Source organism: Solea solea, chromosome 17 (genome assembly GCF_958295425.1).
Source record: "Solea solea chromosome 17, fSolSol10.1, whole genome shotgun sequence".
In the NCBI taxonomy this organism is placed as follows: domain Eukaryota; kingdom Metazoa; phylum Chordata; class Actinopteri; order Pleuronectiformes; family Soleidae; genus Solea; species Solea solea.
The window spans coordinates 25,298,343-25,310,886 of record NC_081150.1 but is presented as its reverse complement, the minus strand read 5'-3'; the positions used below and the strand labels follow the sequence as shown (position 1 = coordinate 25,310,886).

Here is a 12,544-nt window from a genome sequence, read left to right as displayed (position 1 = left end):
CTCCCTCTTGATGATATTATGTTTTATTATTGTTATATCATTTAGTGTTGTCTGTGATCTTATTGTTGTGCTGAAAATGTCTGTGAAAATGTTTCAAATGAACAAAAGAGTTCGAAAATGCATTTCGGCTTCATTGCAGCGGATGCTTCTTCTTCATGGCGGGAGCACCACCTGGTGGTCACAGCCTCAGCAGGCTGTATCATGCATGAGTCCAAACAATGAAAAAGATCAACGTACACATCCACTTTTATTCAATTGAGTCATATAGGAAACACTATCAGTAAGTTAATACATCAGATACAATGACATTAGCCTACACACATTAAATTACTTCTTTACATTGCTCTCATGTGAACGAATGACTCCTCAAACACAAAACTACAATACAAACTCAAAATAGTGGTGACACACTGAAGAGACGACTGTAAAAACACTCAGGACACAGTGATACGAACGAGGACAACACAGGTTTGACAATGTGATGCTTCTGTACACACACACACACAACAATAACAGCAACAACAATAATAATAATAATAATAATAATAAAACAAACAATGACAAGTGATAATACATGCAATTAATCATGTGTAGTCCAAACACTGGAGTTTAGTTAAATCTACTATTCCCTCTGCACAGTACTACCTGTCAGTCATATGTCAGGCAAGACAGGAAATAACGAGTCAGTGACTGGCTTCAAAATAAGAGTAAGAGTTAATAAGAGTGAACAAGATTAGTAAAGTATCAGATTCTCAGCAAGGACAATACCAGCAGTATATGTCAAATATAAAAATGTTTAAACTTAAGAGCATCTGAGGCATTTTGTGGAGAAAACATAAAATAAAATATAAAATCCTTATTAAATCATGGAGATCTTACAGGTGAAGTTGCAGCTGAATATTGCTCTTCAAGAGTGTGAGAACACCTACTGTCATTGAGCCAAAGCTCCATTGTGGGCTGTTGTAAAAACATGGTGCCTCTACAGCGCTGACCCCGCTCCTGTTATAAATGGAAAAAGCTTTTTTTTATTATTTGAATTCCTGCCAAATAAGAATAATTGTACCTACATTTCACACACCAGGCCTTTAATAGTGAAAAAGAAGTGCTTTTTGATGTGACTTCATCAGGACCCACATCAGGGTGCCTCATTTTCCTCTTCTGTAGTCTGTCACGTTAGACCTTTTTACATTTTAATGTCAGCAGTGTTTAGAACGTTGCAGACAGAAAAAAACAGCTCTATTATTCTGCAAACAGGAGAAACATAGTGAAACTGAGCAGAGAACTGCCAATTCTCAGTGTGCGGAGCAGAGCTGTGATGCAAAGATGAAACTTTTCTCTGCAGTCCACAGAAGAGAGATGTTCCTCAGAGACAGACTGCATCACACAGTGTTAGTTTTTATGTTACAAGATCCATCTTCATCATCAAGAATCCATCCTTGTCCTCCAAAAGAGTCTACTTGTACTTCAGGGCCAGCTGCATAAGAGGAATCAAACTGACTTGATTACAAATGCATATTTGAATAATACCATACATTATTTGTAAAACCCTGTGTGTTATAGTTATGTGTCCATGTCACCTTGTGAGCAGTGTCTGCAAACTGCTGAGCCTTGTGCATCACGTACAGAGTTTTGTCCTCAGCTCGTGTCAGTCTGTCTCCGCGCTCGCCCAGAGCCACGTTCATCCTGTGAACTGCATTACCCTCAGTGCTGCCTGTGGCACGTTGGCCAAGCTGACCTATACACACACACACACACACACAGAGTGTAAGTGGAGAGGTCAGGGAGTGCAAACACATTATTCACTGCAAACATTAAACATTTGACCTCACAAACTGTTCCATGCAACCAGAGTTAACAACCAAAGAGGGAGACTGATTGTGTGTGTGAGTGTGAGTCTGACAGTTACTGACACCACTTTGCATTGTCTCTCTTCAGATTTAGACCGTATTTCACGGAAGTCTGAAGTTGAGCGTTAAGTAGGCATAAATCATTTTTCAGACCGATGTTGCTATTTGGGGTCACACAGCGATGTAGCAGCTAGCACTGTTGCCTCAGTGATTAATACAACCAATAAAATAATTTAACGCAGTTAACGCAAGTTTTACTTCTGGTGTATGCTGCCCTCTGATATGAAAGCTGAAAATGATCCACTGCCTGCAGTCAGTCAGATACTGTAGGAGCGACAGAGATAGAAGCTGAAGATGGAGAGAGGTGAGGGATTGTTGGGCAGAAGGTTTCATTTCAAGAAGCTGAGTGATGGAACCACCGATAAAACTAAAGTTACCTGGGTGTCACGACTGTCAAAGAAACAGTAGCGTGACTAATTGCTGAGACCTGCGCAGAGGAATTCCTCCACATCGCCAACCAGTGGAAAGTAAGTGGTAAACTAACCACTGTAGGCACAGAAATCACAACAACATCATGAGAAATCACAACGCAATTAAGAGAAATCACAACATTAAGAGAAATCACAACACAATAAAGCGAAATCACAACGCAATTAAGCGAAATCACAACGAAATTAAGAGAAATCTCAATGCAATTAAGCAAAATCACAACACAATTAAGAGAAATCACAACATTAAGAGGAATCACAACGCAATAAGAGAAATCACAACGCAATAAGAGAAATCACAACGCAATTAAGCAAAATCACAACGCAATTAAGAGATATCACAACGCAATTAAGAGATACCACAACGCAATTAAGAGAAATCACAACATTAAGCAAAATCACAACGCAATTAAGCAAAATCACAACAATATTAAGAGAAATCATAACACAATTAAAGAAAATCACAACATTAAGAGAAATCACAACAACATTAAGAGAAATCACAACATTAAGAGAAATCACAATGCAATTAAGAGAAATCAAACCGCAATTAAGATAAATCACAACGCAATTAAGAGAAATCACAACGCAATTAAGACAAATCACAACATAATTAAGAGAAATCACAACAACACTAAGAAAAATCATAACGCAATTAAGCGAAAACACAACACAATTAAGAGATATCACAACACAATTAAGAGAAATCACAACATTAAGAGAAATCACAACGCAATTAGGCAAAATCACGTTAAGAGAAATCATAACAATTAAGAGAAATCACAATGCAATTAAGAGAAATCACAACATAATAAAGACAACATTAAGATAAATCACAACATATTTAAGAGAAATCAAAACGCAATAAGATAAATCACAACAACATTAAGAGAAATCACAACAACATTAAGAGAAATCACAACATAATTAAGAGAAATCAAAACGCAATAAGAGAAATCACAACAACATTAAGAGAAATCACAATGCAATGACACCATATGAAACAAGTTCATTGAGGTTCAGCACAAAGCTGGCACATGTCCCAGCCATTACACTCTCCCTGTCAGCGGGTTCAATGGTACACTGTGCTCCCTCTCAGTCACAAAACCCTGTGCCTCCTAAAGAATGGCTATTGTATCCACTGCCTCGAAATAAACAAAGTTTCCTCTCATCTGACCGCCACATCACAGAGAAGCCTTTCTGCTGCAACACAGTGAGGACAATAGACAAAAAGACGGAAGAGAAAATGACCCAGAGAGAGAGACAAGTCCTGACCATGGTGTTCTACAGCATAGGTAAGCAGAACATCTGAAGGAAGTTTGTTGTTTGTTGAATCCCACAATACTCAAAAAGTGACAATTCTGTGGTGACATTGCTGTTGTGATTGGTTGAACAGATAATGTAAGTGAGACGCTGCAGTGCTCAGTGAGACATGGCTGTCAGCAGTGATATTCACTTTATCTTACCTTCAAACAGGAAACTGAAGTTTGTTAACTGAGAATATCAGTGTTTGAGCTTGTGGGGGAGCTGCTGTATTTCTCAGGTAAATCTGAATGATTTCACACAGGAGTTAACAAATAGAGATTTAAACTTATTGATGGAGAAAGCAGTGGTGCAACAGTTTCTGTATTCTATGATGTAACATTGTTTATATTCTCCATAGATTTAGGGGAGGTAATGTGAGCATTTTACAAAGCAAAACTTTGGTTTCTTACTTACTATGTGTCTATATGACCGCATGCACACACAATACAACCACACTTAAAAAAAACAAAAACTGAAATACCCCTTTAAAGTTCTAAATCTGTCCATGAGAAGAGGATGCAAAGAACTGTTAAGTAATGAATCTGTTTTGTGTATTTTGAGCCTCAACTTCACCGTGCATCTTCTTTACCTCTGGACTTCAAACGTGTTTTGACAAGTTAAAGCATTACTTTTACTCTTTCCACTATTTGTAGCAAAGCTTTATTGCCATTGTTAAAAGAAGGGGTTAAATTCATGCTGGTGTGTCGGGCTGTGTCGGGTTCGGACTTAAAGGCCCACGGGCCAGGTCGGGTTGGGTTGTAATTTTCAGGTCGTTGAGAACTCTACTGTGTACACACAGAATATGTTCGGGTACAGTGCTGCTGTATAGGTCATCTGTGTTCTGGAAGCACTCAGAGCCTAAAAAAACTATTGAAAAAATGAATGAAAATAATGCTTTGAGTAGAGTTGATTTAAGAGAGGTGAGGGTAAATGTGTAAACAGAAATGGTCTGCCCCAGCAGACGATACAACAACATTTTATGGGTGCTCAGTATTCAGGACTGCATCTGTAAATGGATTTAAGTTAGAGTTCTCAACAGGCCTGAAAATTACAACCTGACCCGGCCCAGGGGTCTTTAAGCCTGAACCCGACGCAGCCTGACACACCAGCATGAATTTTCCCTTAACCGGTGCGCATGCCATTGGCAGGGATGTCAGATGCAGAGTGGGATATTTGTCCCCCTCCAGTTCATGCTGAGCATCATAACAAGGACCTAAAAATGACACTGACACGCCCAAACTGTCGGGGGGTTATACACGCAGTGGTGTCAGGTCTGCCCCTCTGCATCAAGCAGGCTGCCAGATTTACTCTTCACCACAAGTGAACAGCAAAGATTCACAACATGTCATTTGCTACCTGCAAGAAATGTGTTTTATGAGCAGAAAAAAGGAAGCCTGAGGCCCGACCCGACCCGATTGAGATACACCACAGGTTTCAGCCATTACAGGAGCTAGATGAATCTAGGTACAAGAGGTTCATCAAACCCACAGCAGAGAAGGTGGTCCCAATTAGTAAGCTCAAGGGTGACAAAGGCTAGAGACAAGTTGAATAGGGTGTTTGAATGATACAAGGACACAACTGTAGAGAACAGACAGGAGTACAGTCAGGCCAAAAGAAGCTGAAAGAAACCTACATAACAGTTATGGAAGAAAGTCTCAACAACAAGATCAGGGAGGTAGAGAAGGCTCATGTGAACGGTAAGCATGGACAGAGCTGGAAACTTATAAACGACATCACTGACAGAAAGACAACTAGTAAGGGGGCAACTAGGGGCTGGAAGGAAGTACACAGGAAGAAAGGATTGAGAACTGGTACAACTACTTGAAAACTCTTCTTTGAAACCCCCTGGCATCACAGAGGAAGATGAGGAAATTCCTACAGTGTTCGAAGACCTCGATATAAAAGGAGGGCTAATTTGATCAGGAGGAATACGGGAAAGCAAAGTAATCCTTGGTTGAAGGAAAGGCCAGTGGGGGAGGACGGGATACCGCCAGAAGTTCTGAAGAGATGCGAAGGGTTAGACCAAATCATCCTAGACTTTTGCAACAGGGCGCTGATGAGAGGGGAGAAGCCTGAGCAGCGGTCCCTGTTAAACATCGTTCCTATACCCAAATCTGGTGATCTGAAACTGGGGAGCAACTACAGGGGCATCAGCTTGAGCTCACTAGTAGCCAAAATCTTTAACAGGATGCTGCTCAACAGAATAAGGCCAGCTATGGATGAATATCTGAGACACTAAAATGGGTTCAGGGAGAAAGATCAACTGATGGACACATACTCGCTCTGAGCAGACTGATCGAGGGCATAAGGAGTCACAACTTACCTGCCATAATCACCTTCATAGACTTTAAGAAGGCATTTGACACCATCCAGCTGTGATCTCCATAACACGGGTAAAGGAGGCCTGGAAGACAGCCCCTCAACTACAGTATATGGATGTCTTGAAAAGGGACACCGGTATACCTGCTGATGGCATAGGGAAGGCAATGCAGGACAGGAGCTTCTGGGCTGCCAGTGTGGTTCGAGTGGCAGAGGAGAGCTGACACAAGTCAAGTCTCGCCATAGTTGATTGCTTTGCAAGTGTGTTACTGACCTCTTCCATGAAGGTTATTTCACAATGAATTAGTTCCTCAGCCTATAGACCCTTTAAATAACATATTAGCAACTACATTAATACATTCTAACTCATTCAGTGAACAAATATAAGCTTTAGTTTTTATGATACTTTACATTATTTTTTCTTTCTAATATTTTGAAGTTTAAGGTTATTGATAAGTGAAAGTCGCAGGGTCTCCAGCCACCACTAGGGTACATCTGTAAGTCATGTTACGCATGCCACATGACACGGTGCAAGGCTGTGATTGGCTGCAACATGAGTCATTCACACTGTTCTTCATTGGTGGGTCACTCACGTTACTGGAACTGAACTGACAAAGTCCTTCGCTATGTCATTCGGCAAGCTAAAACAACACAAAATTGACTTAAAAAGTCGTCAGTTCCAGAGCGAATGGGCAGAGAAATAATGTGTTTAATGTGCATGACTGCTTTTCTGTGGTTAATGCGCACATTAACTTAAAGAGGCACAGGCACTGGTTTGTTTTCTGCCAGTTTCCTGAGCGCAGGGAGGAGCAGGGAGGAACGTCCAGGCAAGGGTTAGGTTTGGCCCTAAAATGTTACATCTCAGGAAACACTGAACCCAAAAGCACAAGTTCAGAGTGTCAAAAATAAAAAAAAATATTATTTGAAGTCTCAAAAATAACTTAGGCAGCAAACTCAACTGAGGGAGAGAGGCACAGGGAACCGCTAGCAGAAAGAACGGGCAGAGTCTTGGACAGAGCAAACCAGCAGGATGAGAGCAGGGCATGTAGCATGACGATCTGACAGAGGGTGAATTTGAATGGGATGCATTTGAAAGGGAGACTGAATGGGAGGCTGATGAGGATTATGAGGACCAGGTGTGGAAGTGGGCGGGAAGCTCAGTGGAGGGGAATGAGGTGATTGCAGATCTGCAATGACAGGAGAGTTAGTAAAACACACATGATAAACAAAAAAACACTCCCTAAACGGGTGACCCTGTGACATAAAAAGCGAATCACCAGCGCTGTCTCTCTCATCTCCGCTGTGACTCGCAGTGATATTCCCGCTTGGCTTTATTATTATTATTATTATTATTATTATTATTATTGTTATTGACAAATACTCTGTGTGGCCCACAAAACACCACCTATGTTCCTTTTTGGCTCACCCGCTTCTGAAGTTGAATAGCCCGGGACTACACCTTCTGATGAACTTGGAAAAGAGAGGAGTAGGGCTAAGTGGACAAGGAGTGAAATGGGATTGAGCCTTACAATCAGCTGATGCTCACATTTATGTGTTTTGCTTTATTTTGATGTAATATAACAGTTACTGGAAATTTATGGAAGACACTAAAATGATCACTTGGTAGCTCCCCATTTTAAAAAGCCTGTCACAACATGCACGTGTAAATTATTGTGGCTCCTTCCACTATGCTGACGATAGACATCCTTGTGGACTCAGTCCTTTGTAGTATTTGAAGCGTGCTACACCTTGAATTCTAAGGATGTAACATCCTTGAAATCCAGTTGCTCTAAATCAGGGGTGGGCAATTATTTTCCCCAAGGGGCCACATGAGAAACAAAAAACATTGTTGAGGACTGGGCCAAATTTGAATTAATTTTCATTTAATTTGATCTCTTTTATCTAAAAAAGCAGTAAATTGTTTTGTTTTGGTGTAAATTTGGCAGCAAACACACAATAAACACAATTACTAACCAACTCTATTAAAAATATCAAATGACTACACTATATAATGAATACTATTTTACTATACTGCTGTGGTGTAGTGCAGTGAATATATTGTCGAACACAACCACGACCCCCTCGCACAGAGCACATCTTCTTCAGTTTGAAACTGCAAATCCAGTTGCCTACAGTTAGCCACTGAAAATGACTACGACCTGGATGAATGAAAACCTTCACAGACACAGGTTGAGTAGGTCTAACCATAGCTAGTTTACTGTACATCAATGATCCCATGACTGTGATGGCAGCCTTACATCGACCAGGAGATTGAATTTGGTTTGCAATCATCATTTTCTTCATATGGTTCAAGAAGGCTTTGCAGCGATAGATGACAAGATTCATCGTGCAGGCATCTGAAAGGACAAGGCAAGTACTTCATGAATCAGGTGGTTTACATATGAAACAAGGCAATCAGAGATGGCAGACTTAACCCCCTTCATGCAACAAGCCTCTGGTGCCCTCTGTTGGTCATAGTGGCAAGTGCAAGCAAGTGCGGAAGCACACACAGACACACAGCGTCACCAAAAACAATACTTCACTACCACAAAGTAATTAACATACATCATATAATATCACGTAATATCACATGTTGCACTACCTCCTGTGAGTTTAGACTGGCAGTTGATGAACTCTGTCTGTTTTGGAGGAACATAGCTCTTCCGTCTGGCCTGCAGGGTTCTGGAAACAGAGGCTGGTGAGGAATCAGTAGAACCATCTCCAACCTCACTGTGAGCACCTCTCTTCTGGAGGCCCAGCTTCCCCAGCTTCCCAGATTTTCTTAAACCAGATTTCCCCTCCAAGTGGGTCTGGCATGCATTGTACAGGATCTGGACAAAGATACACTTCTCTGCTGATGACCCAGCAACCCACTGGTCCACAGCGTTGTCAAACACCAGGTCAAACTCTGGGCTGTCCTGGAAGAGTTACAGGAGAAGAAAGTGTATACTTACTGAACACTTAACACCCAGGTTATAACAACTGAAGCTTTGTGATATTAAGCATGATAATGCAGAAAGTCTCTATCAGAAGGCAAACGTTGGCCATAAAGAGATGCAAATTAAAAAATACTCAAACGAGTTTCACTGGCATCACATTTTACTCCATGATGTTTGATGCAGGATTTAGTTCCACATCACTGGTACAGTTGTAAGGGCATGTCTATACAATTTCTATATGCAAAAATAAAAAGAGGGCAAACATATGCTGACCACTTTCCTCAGACTTAAATTATTTGGTCACTGTGGAAACTTTGATCGTATAAGTTGATCATTTTTTTGTTGAATACATTTTCATAACGGGCCACACGGTGGTGTAGTGGTAGCCTTTCTGCATGGAGTTTGCATGTTCTCCCCGTGTGTGCGTGGGTTCTCTCCGGGTTCTCCGGCTTCCTCCCACAGTCCAAAAACATGCAATGTTGGGATTAGGTAAATTGGACACTCTAAATTGACCATAGATGTGAGTGTGAGAATGAATGGTTGTTTGTCTCTATGTGTGCGGCCCTGCGATGGACTGGCGGACTGTCCAGGGTGTACCCCGATGTAGCTGAGATTGGCACAGCCCTCCCCCCCCCCCGCGTCCCTCTTTTTTTTAGCACATCATACAAATCCCTGGGGCCTCATATTAGCCTCTCAGCATTATTTTTTTTGTTTCCTGAAGTTGCCACACTGTGTGCCTAGTGGTGATGTTGATCTGGGACACGTGTATGAGGCTGGGTGGAAGTCCTCAGAGTGTAACCACTGGCCATTGGGCTCCCACATCTGTGAACTGTCCAAGATCCATGAATTTTTCACAACCTCTGTCTCCATATAGATTTCACAGTGCTGCTGACCTTGTTGGGGTTGATGCCGTTGACCTGTTTGAGCTGCTCCACTGTCCACTGGGTCCTCCTGGTGAAGGTGGGGGAGCCACTAAATTTCTTCACCTTTGTAATGAGGAGCTGGTGTGGTCTTGTATTAGTCACTGTGTAAACAGATCAAGTATTAAAAAGGCTCTTAAACTTCTTCAGGGAGCAAACCAGAGACAGAGGCCCACTCACACAGACACTTAACAAAAGGGTGACATGCATTCACAAGTGGTGGTGTACTACTAATATAAGTAACACCATTTTGAACAGGAACACATTGGTCTGCTTATTTATAACACTATATTGAAAGTACCATATTTTGATTGTCCAAAAGGCATGGACTGCTGTCCCAGAGACAAACCACAGCAAGCCACTGAAGGTATGGCTGAGACTTACTCCCAGTGAGGATGGCACAAGAAGGATAGGACCTCGAAGACAAAGACTCATTTGGGGTTTGGTGTTGAGAGAGAACAGGGAGGACATGGATCAAGGCTGGACTCCGCAGCCAGTGTGGTGGAGGAGGGATAATGGCCAGTGTGGCCAGGATAATGGCCAGCTGTTCGGGACAATATACTGTCCCGAACAGCTGGAAAAACAACAACAATATTAATAATACATAGACGAAATATCTGCCAAATCTAATATGCGGCTCATAATAATATCACCCCCCTGCACTGGTTTCATTCGTATCTCTCAGGCCGCACTCAGTTCATTCAGCTAAAATCATTCAGATCACAGCCATCTCATCTGTGCCCCAGGGTTCACTCCTGGGGCCCCTCCTCTTTATTATCTACCTCCTTCCCCTTGGCAATATCCACAAATGTAATATCCATTTCCACTGCTTCATGGATGACACCCAATTCTGTTTATCCAGCTCACCAAATTCCACACTCCCACCCCTCTCTCTCACCAACTGCTTATCTGAAATAAAATCCTGGTTCAGTGACAAAACACAAATCCTCCTCATTGGCACCAAATCCACACTTTCCCTCACCATCGACAGCTCCTCCGTTTCCCCCTCCCCTCAGGTTAAGAGTCTGGGTGCCATCCTCGACAGCTCACTATCATTCCAATCCCACATTAATAACATTACCCGGTTTGCATATTTCCATCTTCGCAAAATGAATCGACTCCACCTTCCCCTCCCATACAACTTCAATCCTTCACAGCCTCGTCACGTCCCACATTTACTGCAACTCTCTCCTCTCTGGTCTCCCTCACTAATCCCTCAGTAAACTTCAGCTGGTCCAGATTTCAGTTGCTGGATCATCAGAGCTTTCATTCACTCTGCTCCCCATCCCTGGAACTCACTCCCACCAGACATCCACAAACCACCTGTTTAAAATAACCTACTGTCTGTATTTCCTCTCCATTGTCCGTTTACTGTCGTCCCGTTTCCTGTTTTTATTGTTGTTTGTTTGCTCTGTACAGTGTCCCTGGGTGTTTGAAAGGCACTTGAAATCAAGTATTATTAGTATAATAATAATAATCCGCTATCCTAGCCACGGATAGCGGATGGAATGCCATGGCCCTGTATGATGTTTTTCTCAAGGGACTTTCAGATCAAATTCAAGACCTGTTAGTGCCCCTGGATTTGCCTTCTGCTCTGGACTCAGTAATAACTCTGGCCATAAGAACAGACAACCGCTTACAGGAGCGACAACGAAGCCGAATGGCCTCTACAGCTGGTCGTCATCAGGGTCGCGTTGCTGTCACTACACCCAGTTGGCGGAGCTCCTCACGTGCTCCATCACCCGTTACCCGGAGGGAGAGGCCCTCCGAGGAGGTGGAGGAGCCCATGCAGTTGGGGCGAACCAAACTGTCCACAGAGGAGCGCCGTCGTCGCCTACAGGAAGGCAGGTGCTTCTATTGCGGACAGCAAGGACATCTGCTAGCAGCGTGTCCGGCAAAAGGCACAGGCTAGTCGACAGGGGGTACTGGGGAGACATTTCTCCTCCACGGAATTCCCTCCTCAAGCTTTAACCCAGGCTTCAGCAGGCTAAGCTTCAGCAGGCTAAGGTTTTCACTAAACTAGACCTCAGAAACCCCTATCATCTGGTTAGGATCAGAGAGGGGGATGAATGGAAAACAGGCTTTAACACTCCTAGTAATATAATTGGTTCTCCAGCTGGAGAACCAATTATGTCAATTGTGTCAAGACAGAAAAGAGCAAATTCCATGCCAACACTGTATCTTTCCTTGGCTTCATCATAGCACTTGGAAAGGTGCAAATGGATCCGGCTAAAGTTAGTGCTGTGGCTCAGTGGCCAACACCTGATAGCCGCAAGAAGGTTCAGCAATTCTTAGGATTTGCTAACTTTTACAGGAGGTTTATCCAAAGCTTCAGTGCCACACACTGTAAAAACAATAACTAGCAATTGTTGATCACATTACAATTTATAAATTAAACTGACTCAGAAATATGGCTTTGCAATAAGCAATCTATAAACTCTTGTCTGCCCAGCAAATTTCTCCCATTGTTGACTTAACTACTATTTTTAAATCGGCTCAACAAGAATTTGTAAATCTTTGAGCAGATTTTTGACTTAAGTTGGGTTACCGCCATCTGTTGCTCATGTGCGCATGTGCAGGCAAGCCTGAACCAGTTTAAACCAGCTTGAAGAGCTCTGTGCTGAAGGTGTACCCTTTCCAACATTTTGTGGATCTAAAACGCGGTGGGAGCTGAGAAAACGTTCGCTCTAGCAGGTAAGCCAAGCATGTTCTTACTTTCATCATGC

General features: G+C 42.5%; 1 protein-coding gene across 1 annotated transcript in view; it reads right to left on the bottom strand.

Annotated features, from left to right (window-relative positions):
• Positions 1–228: 228 nt before the first annotated feature.
• stxbp6l (syntaxin binding protein 6 (amisyn), like) overlaps positions 229–12,544 on the bottom strand; it is a 31,981-nt gene continuing 19,665 nt past the window's right edge. Inside the window, exons 3-7 of the mRNA XM_058613530.1 lie at positions 9,792–9,922; positions 8,562–8,877; positions 8,218–8,316; positions 1,578–1,735; positions 229–1,474 (exon numbers count right to left, since the gene is read on the bottom strand). Coding sequence (XP_058469513.1) covers positions 1,454–1,474; positions 1,578–1,735; positions 8,218–8,316; positions 8,562–8,877; positions 9,792–9,922 — 725 coding nt within the window. The 3' untranslated portion in view covers positions 229–1,453. The remainder of the gene's footprint in view (positions 1,475–1,577; positions 1,736–8,217; positions 8,317–8,561; positions 8,878–9,791; positions 9,923–12,544) is intronic.